The following is a 20,093-nucleotide window of genomic DNA, read 5'->3' as shown; positions in this document are numbered from 1 at the left end:
CTTCTTCTGCTTTTTTGTTCTTCTCCGTTTCCAGAGGCCTTTGGACCCTCACTTATTGTCCTGACCAGCCATTTGCTTCGGCCAGCTGACACGATCGGGAACGCAATCTTCCTAATGGGACCCCAGGCCAGCACAGTGCCATTGTTTTGCAGGGGTTTCAGTGACAACATCATGAATTGTTAATCCGGAGTCACGAAACTGGAGCCGCTGCCATCGCTGGTGGAAATGGCAGAAGGGCCAAGTCATCCATTATGCAGCAGCTCTGTCCCGAATGTGCCTTGCGTGGCTCTCTCTGGGGCGACTGCAGAAAGAATGAGGAAAGGCAGAAAAGGAGTGCAGTTTGCCTCCCTTGACCAAGCTAACATCATCTTCATTTTGCTATTAATAGTATGATGATAATAGAATCATAACATTATGGAATCAGACCCCAAGGGCCCTCCAGTCCAAACCATTCTGCCATGAAGGAATACACAACCCAAGCGCTCTCGACAAGCGTTTGCCTATCTTCTGTTTCAAGACCTCTGAGAGGGAGACTCCACCGCCGTCTAAAGGAGCGTCTTCCATTGTCAAACAGCTCTTACTATCAGGAAGTTTTCCCTAAAGTTTAGGTGGAATTGCTCTTTCTGTAGCTTGAATCCGTTGCTCCAATTGTGTCCTATTCTGGGGAGCAGCAGAAAACAACCTTGCGCCATCCTCAATATGATGCTTCTTCAGATATTTAAACATGGCTCTCATGTCACCCCTTAACCTTCTTTTCTCCATGTTGTTGCTTGCCATCAAGTTGACTTTGATATATGGCAATCCTATGAACGAGAGATCTCCAAAAAGAGTCCGTCCCACTATAACTAACTACTTTGCTCAGGTCTTGCAAGCTCAGGGGAGCCCTGGCTCCTTTGATGGACTCCATCCACCTAGGGCTGCCATAATTGTCAACCTCCAAACCAGGACAAATGTAAAAAATGTAGGACATATGTATGACAAAATTTAGCCCCAAATGTAGGACATATTTTTAAAATAGAGGACACGCAAACCACTTTTAAAAATTAATAATTTAAAAAAGCATGAATATAAATGCATGTTCCTTAGGCATGCTCAAAATGGAGGACATTTTGGCATTATTCCTAGACAGATGGCAGAAATGTACTTCCCTTTCTGGCCAAACACCCCCCCCCCCAATTCCAAAACACACACGACACACATTTGGGCATTGAACATGGCTTTATTCAACATGGCAATCTCTTGCATATTTCAGAGGCTTAGTGCATAACCAAACTGTTTGGGTTTCACACTGAATATGGGTGAACATGGCTATGCGTATTTTACATGTCAAGGTGGTTTAACAAGAAGTGGATTTGCCCTGGGTTTCAGGTTTCTTGCACCAACTGTACTTCTCAGAAGTGTACTTGGCCAAGGGACTTTGATTTTTCTTCATTGCTCATGAGTTTGTAAAACTTAGAGCAACTTACATTGGCCATGCCTCAGAGAGTATCATCATCATCACCATCATTGTCACAACAAGGCAGACTTGTTAGCATTAAAAGCACAAAAAATACACAAAAAACACACTTTGGGAAAAAGCACACTTGAAATGCTGCCCGGGAGCCAGGAATGAGTCCCTTGTAGCCATATTGATCCCCCGCCCTTCAGCCCTAAAGGCTATCGGAGTGGCTTACAATTATGATGTTTAATCAAACGGTTCCCTGCCTTCAGGATCACAATCTAAAAGTATCATCATTTTAAAGGTGAATGGTTTATTATTATTATTGTTATTATTTGGGAAATGTTCAAGAGCAAGGCTCCCCAAAACTGCTGGAGCTCTGCCTCTGGGTTCCCAGGAGAACGAAGAAGAAGAAGAAGCAGTGGCCAGTGGGCTTTCCAGAAGGAGGCTCCCAAAAGGTCCATGGCTTCGGACAGCGGCTTTTCCCCAGGTCCCTCTCTCCATCTTCCATTGAGGCCAATGCTGCTAGAAAGTCTTACAGCTGAATGGAGGAGGAGGAGGAAAAAGGGCCCTTGGCTTTGCCAAGCAAGGGATGCCTCTGCACTTGGCACTTCCATGTGTGTGTGTATATGTGTGTATATATATCAGAGGTCTGTCTATGTATATATATGTGTGTGTGTGTGTGTGTGTGTGTGTACGCGCACACACATATATACACAAACACACATGCATACTTTTGCTCTGTGTGTGTATATACTGTATATATATATATATATATACACACACACACACATGCATACTTATATATATATATATATATATATATATATACTTCCCATCATCCTCACAAGGTACAGCATGTGGGGGGGTCTTGGAGGACAGTTCCCATCATCCTCACAAGGCACAGCATGTGTGGGGCATTTCCCAATGCTAGCCACAGGAGGGCGCCTGGGACGCATGCAACGATGGCTCTTATCTGGTTATGATCTTAGCCGGATAAGATCATAGCCGGATAAGAGCCATCGCTGCATGGCTCTCGGGCGCCCTCCTGTGGCTAGCATTTGGAAATGTGCTTGAAGCAGCCACTGGAGGGCGCCCGAGAGCCAGGAATGAGTCCCTTGGATGCGATGCAGTGATGGCTCCAATGGTCTCCTCCTGCGCAAGCGTTTCTATACACACACGCATACAGACATACATAATATTGCACACACAGTTATGTATACACATATATAACATACAGTTTCATATATATACTCATACACATATATACTTATATATACAAAGTTATAATTTTATATGTGTGTGTGTGTGTGTGTGTATATAGACACATACATAATATTACACACATGGTTATGCATACATATTTATAATTGTATATAAATACACACACATATATAATACACAGTTTTATATATACACACACACATACAAATTAGATAGATAGATGATAGATGGATGGATGGATGGATAGATACGTACAAAAACTGGAATCCCAAGACCATTTGAAACACATGCTATGTAGCCAGAGCAGCCTTCCCTTTGGCCTCTTTCCCTCTCCTCTCAATCTGCTGCCCCTCTGGCCCTCTTCCTGGCCTCCCTTCTCTCCTCCTAATCTCCTCCTAAAAGATGGATTATCTGAACATGAGCTTATCTATGAGCAAACATGGCCAGTGCTCCCAATGTCCATGCTCTTGTTCTGCTGCTGAAGGGGGCATGGAGGATTTGCCACCGGCGTTTGTGATAAGCAGAGATTACCAGCTTCCCCCTGAAGCCCCAAATGTCGCTTTCGATCACAACCCAGGCTGCCTGCATTTATACAATGTAATGCGATGTGCAAATGTATGTAGAGAGATCTTGTGGCACCTTTGAGACTAACCGAAAGAAATCCGTTGGCAGCGTGAGCTTTCATAGACTCAAGTCAGATGCATTTGGTGGAGTGGAAATGCTCGAAAAGCTCCTGCTGCCAAGCTCTTTCTTTCATTGAGTCTCAAAGGTGCTGCAAGATCTCTCCATCTTCCCTTTGCAGCCATGCATTTCCAGGAGGGCCCTGAGCAAGGCAGGAGGAGGCACTTCTAGGCATGGCTCTCCTCTCGCCTTCTCAGTTTATGGCAGAATGACTGTTTGTTTGCTTCCATCCGAAGATTAATGGATTAAAGCCGGCCAAAGATTTGATCTCCGCAAAGCCCAGCTGTGCTGTGCAGCCCTAGCTCTTCTGATCCGCTCTGGACATCTGGCCTGAGATGGAGGGAAGAAGGGCAGCTCCCTTCGGCCAAAAGCAGCACCCAACAACTCCTGGCGGAACATTATATATATATATATATCCCACCCGTAGATGATATGGGCAACGAGGAACACCTCTTTAAACATGTGCACCCATTTTATTCTGTGGTTCACCAATGGATCTGTTCACAGTCTAAACCTTAGTTGCAAAGGGCACATTTTAACCCTGGGCATGACTAGGTTTTGTGTTGTTGTTGTTGGCATCCCTTCCTTCCTCCTCCTCCTCCTCCTCCTCCTTTCCTTGCCTGATGTTCTGCCTCTGAGTCGAAGAGGGGAGGAATGGGATGCCAAGGAGAATCCTAGCAGCCTAGACTTGGAAGAGACCCCCGGCATCTTGGCTCTTCCTCCAGGCTCTCTGTTCTAGTAGCCTCTGGTCCTGAGTTCAGATCCCTCACCAGGACTAGGAGGAGCAGGGCTGTCCCTGCCATGATGTGGGGCCCCAGAGCATGTGCAGAGGGCCTTGGGGGAAGAGGCAGGGCTTGCCATCCCAGGCAGCAGCAGGAAAAGGAGGAGGAGGAGGAAGAGGAGGAGGAGCCCTTTCGGTGCGTAAAGGCGCAAAGGGAGGCTCCTCCTGCTTGCTCTCTTCTTCCTCTTTCTCTCTTTCCAAAGGAGGATGGAGGTCCGCAGCTGCCCAGGAGGAGAAGCAGCAGCAGCAGCATCAGGGCCCCTTTAGGGCCAGGGGTCCAGAGGCCCAAGGGACCCATGCAGGGCCCCTCGCTCCGGAGGCGGACCGGGGCCTCGGGCTCCTTCCAGGGCAGGTGAGCCCCACTGCAGATCCCATCGTCCCCAGACCAAGGGGGATCGTGGGCATTGCAATCCCTGGGACACTGCAGAGGAAGGCTGGGGCTGCTGGGTCCTGGCTGGGTCTAAATGGCAGCAGCAGAAACTAGGCTTTGTCCTTCATGGTTTCCTCCGAGGAACTCTCTGGCTCTCTCTAGACACACAATCTCTAAGGTTTTAAGGCATTGAGAAAGCCTCGCCATTATGGGGCCACTCTCCTCCCAGTAGAGCCCAGTAGTCTGGAAAAACCAGTATGCAAACCCAGAAGGGCCCTTGGCCTGCTCCTGCCAAGAGCCCCTTTTGTCTCTCCTCTGCTTGCTAGGCTTGCTTGCAATCATTTTCTTAGGAAGATTTCGTCATTCCTGCAATTTGACACGACTTTAACAGCCATGATCCAATCCTACAGAAACCAGGGACTTGTAGTTTGGAGAGGCACCAGCACTCCTTGACGGAGAATGCTAAACAACTTGCAAAATCTACGTCTTCCAGTTGATGATGATAATAATCATCTTCATCCCACAGATGACTTGGATTTGTAATTTTGCAGCTTCTTTACCATTCTCTGCCAAAGAGCGCTGGTGCCTCCCCAAACTACAAATCCCAGGGTCTTGTTGGATGGAGCCACGGCAACTAAAGTGGTGCCAAACTGCATTATGTCCGCAGTGTAGATGAGTCAGAGTTGCCCTTTGGCTAACCCAGATCCCTGTCCTCTTCTCCATCCGCAGGCATGGGACCGGCCCAGAGGATGACCCTTGCAGGCGTCCGCGCTTTCATTTCGACCTCTGGTTTTATTTCACGCTGCAGAACTGGGTGCTGGACTTTGGGCGCCCCATCGCCATGGTGAGTCCAAATGCCTTTTTAATGCCAGCAGACCGATGAGTAGAAATCTGGGCATCTGACGATCAGTTCTGACTGTGTTTGTGCATCTGCACTGCAGAATTAATCCTGTCTGGCCTCACTTTAACTGCCAAATTGTGCGTCTTAATGCAATACAATTCTAGGGTCCAGGGGTTTGTAGTGGTGCCTCTCCTTTCTAAGGGCAATGCAGTGTCCAGACAATTGTTCAGTTTGGGTTTCGGCCAACGCAGGAAAGAAAGGGGCTTCCATGACAAATAGTGACAAAAGCACCAACAGAAAAGAAAACCCTCCGCTGTCCTTACCTTCTGCTTATTATACAATTCCCATTATAGGGTTCATCCATCTTCCTCATTTGGTTTTTGGTTTTCCTTCAGATCGTGCTTCCCTTGGAATGGTTTCCATTGAATAAGCCGAGCGCCGGAGATTATTTCCACATGGCATACAATGTTATCACGCCTTTTATTCTTCTCAAGGTAAACCTTGCACCGTATCATGGCCGTTTCCCCCATTTTCATTCAGTACAATAATCTTGCTTGTTTTGCATTTTGTTCAGGAGTTTGTCTGTCTCCTGAAAGGCCAAATAGCAGGATTTGATGTGAATGTTGGACATGCATTTGCAGGGTTAAATCCAACTGCATCCGCACGACACGGGAATATCACTTCGGTCACACTTCTACTTTCATGCTCCCACCGGAAGGAATAACGGGGTTTGTGATGCCATTAGGTACTTAGATCTCTCTGGTAGAAAGCCATATATTACAAAGGCCAAGGGACCCATAGAAGACACAGGACGGGTCTCAGACCCAGTTTGCAAATCCCATGCAAAGTTGTGGAGTGGTGTACTTTTTGTCCCCATACGGAAAAAGCATAGGGTGACTTCTATCTTTGCTGTGATAATGTTTTAGAAAATGACTAATTTTGAGTTTCTGTGGCTGCACCCGCACTGCAGAAATGATCCAGTTTGGCGCCACTTTGATGGCCATGGCTCCATGCTGTGGAATTCTGGGAACTGTAATTTTGTAAGACATTTAGTCTTTTCTGTCAGAGCTCTCTGGTGCCACAACAAACTACAGTTCCCAGAATTCTGTAGCACTGAGCCATGGCAGCTAAAGTGGTGTCAAAATACAGCCAAAGTGATGTATGTCTGTGTGTGTGTGTGTGTGTGTGTGCGCACACACACACACTGAGAGGGGGAGAGAGAGAGGGAAATTATATATAGCACATTAAAAGAGAAGATATAGCACAATAATATATAGCACAATTACATATAGTATATATTATATAAATTATATATAGCACATTAAAAGAGAAGATGTAGCACAATAAATATATATTACAATTATATATTCTATGTATTATATAAATTATATATAGCACAATAAAAGATATATATCAGAAATTATATATAACACATTAAAAGAGAAGATATAACACAATAATACAATAATATATAGCACAATATTATACATTATATAAATTATATATATATACACACACACACACACACACACAAAATGCCTTCTCTTTTATTTAAGATATCGCTCCTGTTGTATGACCTGCTTCACAGAATCACAGAGTCGGAAGAGACCCCAAGGGCTACATCCAGTCCAGTCCTCTGCCATGCAGGAATACACAATCAATCCTTCTATGTTTATTTTTTAAGAATAAAACCCTCTCCATCTTCATGGAGGAATTTTTGGGGGGAAAGAGGGAGAAGCTTGGGCTTCTCCTTGCATCCCCTCCAAGCCCTTTTTCTCCTGTTTCTCCTCTCTTGCAGCTGATAGAGCGATCCCCGAAAACCCTTCCCCGGTCGATGGTCTACATCTGTATCATCACCTTTGTGATGGGCGCCAGCATCCACTTGGTGGGTGACTCCGTCAACCACCGGCTCATCTTCAGCGGCTATCAGCTCCACCTCTCCGTCCGAGAAAACCCCATCATCCAAAACCTCAAGCCAGAGACCCTGGTAAGGAAGCTCCCTCTGGGATGGCTGGCCCCAAGGATGAGGGGGAATCCACCCAGGTTTGGACCCAAGGGCTCTCCAATGTCCTGACACCTGTTCCTAAACACGTCTGGCTCCCTTAAAGCTGGCCAAACTTCGGAATGGACTAAGCGCTCCACTGAGGTGGAGGCCGTCCGGACGTCCTGCTCTCTCCTTGACTCTCTTTGTATCCCTTTGCAGATCGATTCCTTTGAACTGCTCTACTATTACGATGAATACCTCGGACATTCAATGTGGTAAGCCAAGGACAGTCCTTTGACCATGCTTTTATACTCTTGGTGCTTAGTTCAGTGTTTAGTTTATAAATAATAATAATAATAATAATAATAATAATAATAATAAGCAGCTATTTTTAGCCTGCCTCTCCCAGTGGATTGAGGCAGGTCACAGCATGAGCAATAACAATAAAATACATATAGATATAAAACCACAAAATTAAGTAATCCCCTTCTCTCCCTCCCAGTTTATACTCTTGGTGCTTAGTTCAGTGATTCCCAAATACTGGTCCTCCCAAGCATTTTGGACCTCAGCTCCCAGAATGCCAAAGTGGCTGGGGCTTCTGGGAGCTGAAGTCCAAAACACTTGGAGGACCAAGGTTTGGGACTCATTGGTTTAGCTGTTCGTTTTTAAAATCTATTTTAAGGGTGGTATAATGACAATTTGCCATAGTTCCCAGATTGGTGTAAAGCAAACCACTGGGTGACTTTGGGCAAGAAGTCCCACTCTCTCAGCCTCAGAGGAAGGCAGTGGCAAATCTGCTCTGAACAGCTCTTGCCAAGAAAAACTTTGCCAAGTTAGGGTTGTCTTTGGGTCGCCGTTGGTCAGAAACAATTTGAAGACACACAACAAAATAGATTTTAAAAAACACATTATGGCAAAAAAGATTAAAAGCCAGTTTTTAAAAAAGCGACATGGAGTGAGCCAACCTACCCTTTGGGAAGGAATTGTGCTCCACAGAAGACCCAATGGGATTTGCAGTTCTGTGAGATTAAAGGCCAACGTAGGTCTGCCTTCCGTCTCTGCTGCTATGGGATCCACCAAGGATCCACAGCGGTGTTCCTTGCCCCCCAATTGCCTAGAGCCCCACTTTCTCAGGGATAGCAAGGGTCTCTCCAAGAGACAAGGAGGAAGCCCCTGCAAAAACTAACAGCTGCATTGCCATCACCAGATGGATCTAATATGCAAGAGATGATGGGTTGGTGGATTATACTTTGCATCAGTGCCACCTGCCCCATATGCTTAAAGTGGGGCTGCATGGGGGAAGACCCCATTAAACCCTTTCTCATCTCCATTTCCGTGCAAACACCCCCATCCCAATGCTGCGACCTCCCCAGCGGCTCCGGGGGTCAGACTTGGAAATGCCAACTCCTGGATCTATTGTATTCCGCTTCGCTTGGCAATGGGTTGCCCCCAGCTGTGGTTAGATAACATGCAGAGCATCAGATACCAAAGCATGTGTTTATAGCTCTCTCTGTGTCTGAGAGAGAGAGACAGAAAACACGAGGCTCACTTGATTTAGCGAACAAGCCTACGCACACATAGTGCAGCAGTGATCTTAAATCCCTGAACGCATACGTAGACCAGACTGCTCTAGGTGTCTTACGCAGGTGTAAGTTCCCCTATGGAAGTGGTTCAGGGCAAAACAGCTGCATTCACTGCAAGGCTGCAGAAGTGAAGTTTGCACTGGATAATGTGAGTGCACATTGCACTGTGGCGCGTATTGTTTTGGCATTGCAATTCACTAATTATATGGTGTGGCACAACTCTGTAAGTGTAAAGCTATGCTCCGTCTCCCCAGGGTAGGATCTCAGCCACAGGTTCCTGGGATTCCTCAGGTGAGATGGAGTCAATCGGCGCTTTCCAAGGACTGAATTCAAAGTCCTTGGCCGCAGAGTTGCCCTGGAGGACCTAGAGATTATTCCTAGAGAGGACACTCTACTAGGCCTTTGTAGCTCCTCCAGCAAAGTTCTATGGTCAGTGTTTATTGGACATTGCCCACAGAGTTGCCCTGGAGGACCTAGAGATTATTCCTAGAGAGGTGTCCTCTCAGGTAAATAACGTTGTGTTTTTGTTATTTGCAGTTTTTCCATATTCATGGTGGGGGTCTTGTGCTCCTAACCCTAGCGAATGTGGAGGGACTAGTGTGAATAAATAAATGAGCGTTCCCTCTCGCAGGTACATTCCCTTCTTCCTCATCCTCTGCATCTACTTTTCCGGCTGCTTCATACCTTGCAAAGAGGGACAGCAGAGGATCCCTGTCTCGGCCCTTCTCCTCATCGGACCCAGCAGCCTCTATTACTGGTAAGTGAGCCAAGCCACTTTGGAGAGAGATGGAGAGGCAGCGTCAGTTGTGGATGTGCGTTTCGATTATATATGTACAGCACAATAGAGAGTAGAACTCTGATGAACTAACTAAAGCCACAGCAAAGGTGTTTGCAAAGGAGTAAATAGATCTTCTCCAGGTGCTAGAATGATAGTAAAGATGGTGCTAATTCCAAAATCAGGGATCCACTACAAATTTGGACCCTTTGTGTCACAACTCAATGCATTTTCTCCATTGATGGCCTCTCCAGCAAATCTAAAGGCAAGGGGCGAGATGGGATAGATAGTCCTTCCGAAATATGCAGTGGAGGACTTCTTGAAGAATTTTTGAATCGTAATTTGTTATATTACATTCTCACATGATACCAAAATAAATAAATTCAGAGTCCTTCACACTGCACTTGTACAATGTATATCCAAGCATGTAATTTAGTTTTATGCGTACACTTGGCCTCCACATTTGTGGCTTTGATTTCTGCAGATTTGATTATTTACAGTTTTGGCTAATACTTTATCTCTAGATCCTCCAGCGCAACTCTGCCAAAAATTGACCCTAGAGTTGTGCTGGGGAACCTAGAAGTTCCTAAAGAAAACACTCTTCTAGGCATTTTTGGGTCCTCCAGCACGATTCTATGGTCAGATTCTGGTAGATATTGGCCATTGAGTTGCACTGGAGGACCTGGAGATTCCTAGAGAGGTGTGCTTTCAGGTAAAAATAATAGTGTTTTTATGTTTTGCGGTTTCCCCACATTCACAGGGGTCCTTCACCCCAAACCCCAGCGAATGTTTAGGGACCATTGTATACAAAACGTGTTCTTATTTTTATTCCATTGCTCTGCTGTTTGTGATACTGTGACTGAGGTGGGTGCTGACTTTTGTTGTTGTCGTTATTTGGTAGCAGCAAAAGCAACACTCATGCAAACGGTCATTACTCATGGCATCTCAAAGGTCAACACGGTTTATGGATTTCTACTTGAGATAGAGATAGCACACATATAAATGTCAGGACGGAGCTACACACATTGGAGGCTGAGCTGCAGACTTTCTTCAGGCAAGAGGTATTGCCGCAAGGGTCCATCCATCCGTCCTCCAAAACCCCTTGCAAGTCCTCTTCCCCCAACGAAGGTGGGAGCCCTGACGTGTTTTCATTCCCAACTCTGGCAGGTACCTTGTGACAGAAGGGCAGATCTTCATCCTCTTCATCTTCACCTTCTTTGCCCTGATGGCGCTGGTCATGCACCAGAAGCGCAAAGGTCTCCTCATGGACAGCAACGGCCGCTTCCTCTTCTACTCCTTCGTCATCACTCTGGTGCTCATCGCTCTCTGGGTCGGCTGGCTCTGGAACGATAAGATCCTCAGGAAGAAGTACCCCGGCGTCATCTATATCCCAGAGCCGTGGGCTTTCTACACCTTGCACATGAGTAACCTGCATCCAGCAAAGGCGGAGAGCGGTTAGTTTTTAATGCATACTGAAAACGCAGGCAATGGACCCTTCCCTGTTGGAAACGGTAGCTTTCCAGAACCAAGGGCAGATGGCTCATCAGACCAGGAAATCTTACTAAATTGTACTAAATTCTTGGGCGTCTCGCACCCCACATGCCACATGCATTTTCAGATCACACAACTACCTTGCACAGGTGTTCCTCCTGGTTCAGGGTCCTTACCTTTCCCAGCAGAGTCTGTTGGCATCCCAGATGCAGAAACACAGGGCTATACATCTCCGCTTGCTTCCCCTTTTCCCTCCTTGTGGCTGGGATATTAAACTATGCAAACAGCAAACTTCCTTTACAATATAGAAGGAAGGCAGGATAGAGAGATTAACCCAGAGTAAAGCTTGGAAATTGGAAGAAGACTTGGCAGATTTGCAGACAGGGAAACTTAGGCCTCATTCCCACTTACAAATAAACCAGTTTGTCATCCGAAACGGTGGATCGATTTGACAGCAGAGTGCGCGGTTCACACTACATTTGCCCTGATTGCATTTTTTCCCTGTAAAACAACCCACTTGTGGTTCACATTGACGAATGAATGGATTCAAAATGGACCTGCTCCAGCCAGCCGAAGGGCAAATTTAAAGCAATTCTGATGTGCATCTGGTTCACACTTGCGCAAAATCGATTTATCCAAAAAGATGCGGGAAAAATCAGCGTCAAAAAGATGCTGGTTAAATGGGTCCGGCGCATGCCCCCCCCCTTCTGAATTGCTTCAGTGATTCAGTTCAAATGTGAACCATGGTCATTTGAACCGGTTCAAACCGATTTGTGACCTGCTTTAAAAGGTAATGGGAATGAGGCCTTAGGAGCATCCAGCAACCTCTTCTTTAAGAACTGCAGCAAAGAGGTATATGGTTATCCCTGGGTCCCTGCAGCCCAAAATAGTGCATTGCTACTCGACATTAAAACCAATTCTTCCTAAATGCAGCATGTTTTTCTTCTTTCTGGTGGTATTTCTATGCTTTCCCTTCTTTCTTTCCCTTGAATACTCAGGTAGAAAACACTGATTCTAATGGAGGTGCAGAACTCAAGGACTTGTTGAGTAGATCCTTACTGCTTTTTTGGGGGGGGAGATCCTGGAATTCCTGCACTGAATCCTTTTTAACTCTTACCTTTTATAACCTTGTGTTGTGTACATATCCTTGAGTGTGATCCAAACCCAGTGTATGCAAAGAAGTTTGTTGGCAGAGAAAATAAACATTTACTAAAATCTATCTGTGTGGATCTTTTCTTTTTACAAAGGCTGGAATCCCCTCTCACACATATAGGTTCCCTTACAAAAAGAGTTGGACATTCCTATCCAAGGTGGAATGGCCAATTCAAGGCTGCAGAAGCGGAGTTGGGCATGCAACCCCATTGCACACGGATGCACATTGCACATGGGTTGTTGGTGCACATACGCAGGTACATTCAGCATTGCAATGCACCAACAAGGTAGCTTTGCATAACTCCTTCAGGGCAAACCTACCATCCAGTCATCTCCATGCATGCTAACCGGTCTCTATTACTATTTCATTCCCATCTTGCACATAAAGGTAGCAAAATATAGTTCTCTGTGTCAGAGGATAAAATGGACATAGATGTTAGACATGGGAAGACACAAAAACCTGTTGCAGAACGCTTCGGTCTTCCTGGTCATTCCATCTCTGACCTCTGGACAGCAGTCTTTGAACACAAAACACTACAGAGGAGGATCTTGGAAAGAGAAACATCTGGATTAGAATAAAGCCACAAACCCATCAACAGAGACAAAGGCTTCCTGGCACACAAGGCATGTATTATAAGAATGGTTAACACCTGGGGATGCTCTTGGCCAGTTGATCCCATCTCCTTTCTGGTTCCCAGCCTGCATTGATCACTTTCCGAAAATCCCTCCATCCTTCGTTTGGTCAGCCGCCCATCCTGGCCTTAGGCAAAATCATCCCTTCTGACCGTCTGGAGCTGAACTTGTCACCAACTTGTCACTACATCATGAACTACAAATCCCAGGACTCTGGTGTATGTACAAATAATGCTCTCCCACTGTCACATAGTGCAATGGTTTGAATGTTGGACTACGACTGGAGACCAGGGTTCAAATCCCAGTTTGGCCATGAAACCCACTGGCTGACCATAGACAAGTCAGACTCTCTCAGCCCCAGATGATGGCAGTGGCAAACCTCCTCTGAAGAACCATGCCAAGAAACTAAGGGCCGCCTTAAGATCACCATAAACCAGACTTGAAGGCACATAAATCATCATCATCCTACTTCTTCAGGCCAATCAAAGCAGCTAACCATAAAAGCATCAGTAAAAAAGTAACTTATCTTCATTGTATCCCAAACAAGGCGGGATATAAATAGTATTATTATTATTAAGGCAGAGGCAGTTAGAGCAGCTGTCGAACAATTAATTAAGTCAATAGGAGATTGCTATGGGATGTTACTCTGGAAAGGCTAGCAACAACAAGGACAACTCTGCCACTATTGAGAGTGTTGAAAATGTCTTTTTAGGCTAAGGCCTGAGTAGTCTCCAGCAGGAGAACAAAAAGGAAACCTCTGGGAAGTTTCCCTGAAAAGTGACCCCTTCACATCCTTGACCGGGAAGCACACTGTCCACTCTCTTGTCCAGTAGTGACCCCAGAGTGTCCTCTGGAAACAATCGCATTACGTCTTAGTGCGCTCCTAGTCGGTCTTTAAGCCCAGCATGCGGCGCCTTGCGATCAATGTGGGATTACCAAGCCCCCAACAGAGACTCTGCTATTTGGAGCATTGGAGAGGACTGTGGCATTGCCATGTTGTCTTGTCGCACCGGGTCACACACACAAAGCGGAGGGATGGAAGAACAGCTTGGATCCAACCTGAGTCTCCCTGGCCTGCATTGCTGGCTTTGCAGCTGCTGTTTCTGCTGAAACCCAAGAAGCAACCGAACAGGGATCCAGCTGAAGGATCCATGTCACCAGAGACGCTTTTATTACATCTCCTGCTGCTTTTGTTCCTGTTTGCCCTTTGGGACCAGAGGACTTTGGACTCCAACAGAAGGAAAGGCCAGAGAGAAAGGCTGGCAGGAGAACTGAGCCGGGTTTCGGACGAAGGGGACCCCAAAACCCAGCAAATGGTGAAGGAAAGGGACCCCTTCCCTTGTTTCTGGGTCTTTGGGGAGGTCTGGTTGGGTTCTTCTTTTTGCAAGAACAGATCTTCTATTTAACATGCAATTCGCCTTCTTTTTTTGTACGGTTGCAGGCAAAGTTTCTCTCTCAGGACCAAATTAACGGTACGCACCTTTTTCAATTTGAGTTTGAAAAGTGAGCCAAAACGTGCAAAAGAGATTTGCTGGTTTCTTCTGTTTTCCTTCCTAATTCATTGCTTGAATGTCCTTTTTATGGCTCCTTGCAAAATGATAAGAAAGAGACACTGGTCTGGCTCTCTATTCAGAAATACGCAAGGAAGCAGCAAATCTGTGTTTTTAAAAAGAGCGTCCTGGGGATGTTATTGTTTTATTGAAGTGCTTTTATTTTATTTTAAATTTGCATTCTGTTTATAACAGAACACAAATAATAATAATAATAATAATAATAATAATAATAATAATAATAATAATGGATTTATATATTTACAATGAAAATATTTTGGACTAGCAGTGGTTCCTGATTCTATTCTTTTTTTTCTCCCTTCCCTTTCTTTTTCTTATTCAAACAGTATTATTTTAATTGTGAACCAAGTTTGTTTTTGTGCTATCCTTTACTTGGTTGACTTGTTTCCTCTATGAAAAATGGAATTAATTTTTATAGATGCTAATTTGAGCAAAGAAAAAGGAAGCAAGCAATGCACTCGCCTGAAGGTTTGGCTCCGCTCTTCCTTAGGAAAACTTGAGAGAGGTTTCGATGTGGTTCTTCCTTTCCAGATGATCTGCTAGCCCAAAGCCCAAATCGCTGGCCCCTTCTGACTTTTGATCTTAAATAAAGCTTAATAATAATAATAATAATAATAATAATAGCAGTGATTCAATTGTTCCTGAAAACTCAACTCACAAAAGCGGAGTGCGCGGGGCTCCATGCCACATCTTCTCATTGTGGATTCAGTTGCTGCGTCGCTTTTGTCCCTTTCAGGAGGGCAGCTGTCCTTTTAGGCCAGAATATCCTCTTACACAACTGTAACTCTGGGTGATCCTGCCACTTGTGTGAGGAAGTTGTGTACACACTTGTGCAAGGAAGCAGAATCCCATACTCTTAGCCCCACAGTGCAACAAGCCATCTCAAAAAAACTGACCCAGACTACACACTTGTAGCAAGCAATCTTTGTAGTAATAAGCAATATTTATCGCAAGCAATATTTATAGACGACCGTTCTCTGGCACATAATTCCAAGTACCCCCTTCTGCAACTATAAATCCCATGTTTCCATAGGATGGCAACACGATTGCAAGTGGTACCCAATTGCTAGACTTGCAGTGATGCTGGGCTAGTTTCCTCTCTTGTTGTTTCTTTCCTCCCTTTTTCCTTAGAGTTCAAGGAATGTTTTTCCCTCTATGATAAGAAACACAAAGGCAAGATCAAGGCCAGCGACCTTCTCACAGTGATGAGATGCCTAGGAGCCAGCCCCATCCCAGGAGAAGTGGCCAGGCATCTTCAGCAGCACAAAATTGGTAAGTCCAGGGCAGATCTAGTCCACCTCCATCACTTCCAAAGTCCTCTCTATCAAAAACCCACCAAACAGCAATACCTTTATGGGGCAAACCCAAAGGCACTATCTATCTATCTATCTATCTATCTATCTATCTATCTATCTATCTATCGTGCATTTCGGTTTGCCCCATAAAGGTATCACTGTTGCAAGCTTTCGAAGCTCCACTTCCACCAAGTTCTTGGTCAGGCAAAGATGTTAAAAACCATACAGGTTAGTCATAGGCATGCATGTTGCTCTTTTGTTTTCTCGGTTCAAATGGCATGATGCAGGCTGGCGCCTCTTCTTCTTTCTGGCCCTGTGGCTACTGAAAGATCCCCAAAGTCCAGGAAATTTAATGTCCATTTCCAACACACACAAAAAAGAATAGTACTTCCTTTGCAATGCAATATGTCTCCATTGTTGTGGAGCCACATAATAATAATAATAATAATAATAATAATAATAATAATAATAATAATAATAATTTATACCGCTATTCCAGCGATCACATGCCCCTTTGGAGACAGAAGGATGAATAGGAAAAGGTAGATGCCATCATGGCACAGCGGTTTGAACGTTGGATTACAAACTCTGGAGACTAGGGTTCGAAACCATGCTCAGCCATGGAAGCCTTGGGCAAGTCACATCTTCTCAGCCCCAGAAAACCCCACACTAGGTTCACCTATGGGGTTGCCATAAGGCACACAACAGCAGCAATGACAACAACACCAGATGCATCAAGTTGACTTGATGGCCTTTGATGTCTCTTCCAACTGTGTTTCTATGATCATGAACAAGCTAAAAAAAATCTAACTCAACTGTACATACTGAAGAAGGGAGAGCAACTTAACTACTAGGATTAGGTTAAATTACATTTAGATTTAAGTGCATGAATTACAAGGCTTACTACAGGTTGAGTCTCCTTTTTCCAAAAGTCAGGGACAAAGACCATTTTGGATTTTGGACTCCCTGTATTTGGATATACATACAAGAGCGGTACACTGGTTTGAGCGCATGTTGCAACAAACTGCAATTCTCCGGACTTCCATAGCATTGAGGCATGGCAGTGAAAGTGGTGTCAAACCGGATTATTTCTGCAGTGTGGATGCAGTGTGATTTTTCTGCAAGGTTAGTCTGATGGGAGCCATGGATTGCCTCTGCTCAGGTAACGTCAGCCTCTCTGTTTGCATTTATTCTCCCCTCCGTTTGCAGACCGCAATGGAGAGCTGGATTTCTCCACTTTCCTGAGCATCATGTACAAGCAAATGCAGCAGGAAGACCCCAAGAACGAGATCCTCTTGGCCATGCTCATGGCCGACACGCAGAAGACCGGATTCATCTCGGTGGCAGAGCTGAGGGCCAAGCTGATGAATTTAGGAGAGAAAATGTCCCGGGAGGAAGGTGAGCATCCCTCTCCAGGGACTTTGGCTGGAACCTCAAGGACAGTTTTGTTCCCTTGCAAAAAAAAAAACCAAACCAAAGCACACAACAGATTACTCTTCTGTCCCCTTAGCCTCATTTTGCCCAATCTGGTACATTTGGCTAATACACCTATAACCCATTATCCCCAGACAGCCAGTTAAGGAAGTCTGTTGTCATTGTTAAGAGACAGGAACGGGAATTATGTGGCTCTCCATGCATTGCTGGACTGCAACTCCCAGCAAACCTAGCCAGGATAGCCAATAGTGAAGAATGATGGGAGTTGCAGTTGAACCAGCAGGGTTCAAATACCCACTCAGTCATAGAAAATCCTTGGGCAAGTCTCACTCTCAGTGGCCTCAGAAGAAATGATGCCAAAGAAAACCCTGTAACTGATGGCCTAAGGGTCACCATGAGTCAAAGCAACTTGGAAGGCACACAACGGCCGTTTTCTTTGTTGCTGTTAACACTACAACTTCTGAAATGGTGCCATTTTGTTTGCAGTGGACAACCTCTTGAAGGACACCAACGTGGGACACAATGGAATAGTGAAGTATGAAGACTTGGTCCGTTCCATCACGCTTCCCCTTCCTGACTACTGATGGTCCAGGCTGCCATGATGGTTTGCAGTGTTTCCTTCTGGTGCCTCTGCTACTTGCTCGCCTTGCAAAATAAACCATTTGCCTTTGGAAACTCTTAGGTTTGCTGTTGACTGCCTTCGAGTCGATCCCAACTCATGGCAACCCCATGGATATCTCCAAGACTCCCTGAAGATATCTTGAAGACATCCCATGGACGAGATATCTCCAAGACACTCCATAGATATCTCCAACACTCCCTGGAAATATCTCCAAGGCACCCCATGGACGAGATAGCTCCAAGACTCCCATGCCCATGAGCTCAACAGTGTCCATCCATCTGGCATGTGGTTTTCCTCTCCCTACGTCTGTCTACCTTTCCTAGCATTACTGTCTTTTCTAATGATTGCCTTCCCATGATGTGGCCAAAGTATGACAACCTCAACTGGATCATCTTGGCTTCCAAAGAGAATCCAAGCTTGATTTATTCTAGGACCAAGTGTTTGTCCTTTTGGCTTTCCATGGGACCCTCAGCACTCTCCTCCAGCAGCATTGATTTCCCTCTTATCTGCTTTCCTCACTGTCCAGCTCTCGCATCTGTACAAAGCAATGGGGGATGCAATGGCTTATGTGATTCTATTTAAATACATTGGGTTACCTTTCTGGAATTAGAGAAGCAGTTAGGAGCGATTGCCGTAAGTGACAATGTTGTGGTTTGTATCTCTAGGGCTCTGTGACAGCTAAAAGAGATTGAGACACTTTGGCAATGCTTAGCCAGAAAAGACAATGTAATAATGCTTTTTATTATTATTACATCTAAAGATGTTTTACATAAACAGGTAACATTCAAGAGGGTAAACCAGTTTTGTTTTTTCTTTCTTTCCAATGCATGTAATAAATATTTTCACTTGGTACTTTTATACAAACTGACATTGGTCTACTATACATTTCTTTTTTAGTTTTTAAAAGCCACTTTTCAAAACTCGTTTGGCATGCTGTATGGAAAACTAAGAGAAGGTTTTTAAGGCAATGAATCACAGATCTGAGTTTATGGAATAACTTCTTTAGTTTTGTCCTTTTAAAATATTTACATATTATTATTATTATTCTTTTTCCCTTTTGTTAATTAGAACAATTAACAGCAGCACAGGCTGGGATCCCTGGCAGTTCTCTCTCCCTCATTAGAAACCTAAGCTTTCGTTGGAAGGAAAACAACAGAACAATTCTTCCAAAAATAATGTATTGCGGGGAAGAAATGAAGAAAGAAAACATCCTGAAATGCTCATTGTAAAAGGTTAACTGCACAAAGAGAAAACTGCTATCTAGTTCAATGGAAGAAGCTAGAACAGCAATGGCATCTTCCAAAGTGTTAATGGTGTCTTTTGCCACGGTAAAGAAGAAGGAGAAATCTAGGAATGCTCTTATGAAAATACTGAAAGGGGTCGAAACCAGTAACCAGTTTTAAGTTTTAGCAAGGTTTAATTTTGGTTCTGAGTTTAGTCTTTACAAAAAAAAAATTATGCAAGCAATAATGCCCACAGAAGTTGTATCTTGCATCTGCGCACACAAGTGCGTGCAAACACACACACACACACACACACATAGAACAAAGAGGACATACATACAAACAGTACTCCAAAACACTGCTCTTTGGGGGAGAATAAAGGCAGGGGGAAAAAGGTTATGGAATAGGTAATGTAAATAGCTTAATATAAACAAATTTACCAGAATAGGGTCCAAGCACTGTGCTTAATGCTCTGCAAGGCTCGAGAACCAGGTTGCGCCTGACAAAACAGTGGCCAAAATAGCCAAAATGGAGCCTTTGGCCAAGTAAGGTGAAGGTCTACAACCGGCTGCAACAAACAACCATGCGCAACTGGACCTATGCACACTTCCTGACCAAGAAATACCTTCAGGAGAGAAGATCCTGGGGTTAAACGCACGGTTTCCCAAAAAGCACAAGTCAAGGGATGCCTAGGAATCGCCCCAAATTGAGAAGATGCCTATTTCTCCTCTATGATGGAAGTGGCACACAAACAAGGCTTAAACTGCCGTAAGATTTCAGAACCTTCACACCAACCTTTTCATTTTTGGCACGGCCAATCCTGCTTGCCATTATGTCAATGTCTAAACTATCACCGCCATTAATGTGAATGTTAGGTCTCCCCAAGATGTTAAGTGATATTTACTTTGTGGGAACAAACTCCCCCTCCGTTAAAAAGCCCAAGAACTGAAAAGAGGTGCCTTTAATTCCACCATTCTTTGAAAGTCCTTCATCAG

General features: G+C 44.8%; 2 protein-coding genes across 5 annotated transcripts; both read left to right on the top strand.

The window, feature by feature from the left end:
- Window positions 1–4,321: 4,321 nt before the first annotated feature.
- Window positions 4,322–12,387, top strand: LOC149307502 (ceroid-lipofuscinosis neuronal protein 6-like). Its single transcript, XM_089539308.1, has 7 exons — window positions 4,322–4,476; window positions 5,224–5,338; window positions 5,731–5,829; window positions 7,134–7,322; window positions 7,539–7,594; window positions 9,534–9,659; window positions 10,845–12,387. Exons 1-7 carry the CDS (start codon window positions 4,421–4,423, stop codon window positions 11,134–11,136), a joined length of 933 nt encoding a protein of 310 aa, XP_089395434.1. The 5' UTR covers window positions 4,322–4,420; the 3' UTR covers window positions 11,137–12,387.
- A 1,508-nt stretch (window positions 12,388–13,895) lies between these two features.
- LOC149307501 (calmodulin-like protein 4) lies at window positions 13,896–18,737 on the top strand. Of its 4 annotated transcripts, XM_089539304.1 has the most exons (5): window positions 13,896–14,269; window positions 14,395–14,425; window positions 15,656–15,796; window positions 17,029–17,217; window positions 17,740–18,737. In XM_089539304.1, exons 1-5 carry the CDS (start codon window positions 14,105–14,107, stop codon window positions 17,835–17,837), a joined length of 624 nt encoding a protein of 207 aa, XP_089395430.1. In that variant the 5' UTR covers window positions 13,896–14,104; the 3' UTR covers window positions 17,838–18,737. The 4 variants fall into 4 exon arrangements, with proteins under 4 accessions (XP_089395430.1, XP_089395433.1, XP_089395431.1 ...); XM_089539305.1 differs by lacking the exon at window positions 13,896–14,269 and having other exon boundaries at window positions 15,688–15,796; XM_089539307.1 differs by lacking the exons at window positions 13,896–14,269; window positions 15,656–15,796 and having other exon boundaries at window positions 14,393–14,425; window positions 16,319–17,217.
- Window positions 18,738–20,093: the final 1,356 nt, after the last annotated feature.

The sequence above is a fragment of the Sceloporus occidentalis genome, unplaced genomic scaffold (genome assembly GCF_023333645.1).
Source record: "Sceloporus occidentalis isolate IW3139 unplaced genomic scaffold, rSceOcc1.0.p SCAF_9, whole genome shotgun sequence".
In the NCBI taxonomy this organism is placed as follows: domain Eukaryota; kingdom Metazoa; phylum Chordata; class Lepidosauria; order Squamata; family Phrynosomatidae; genus Sceloporus; species Sceloporus occidentalis.
This window is presented reverse-complemented; position numbering and strand designations above follow the sequence as displayed.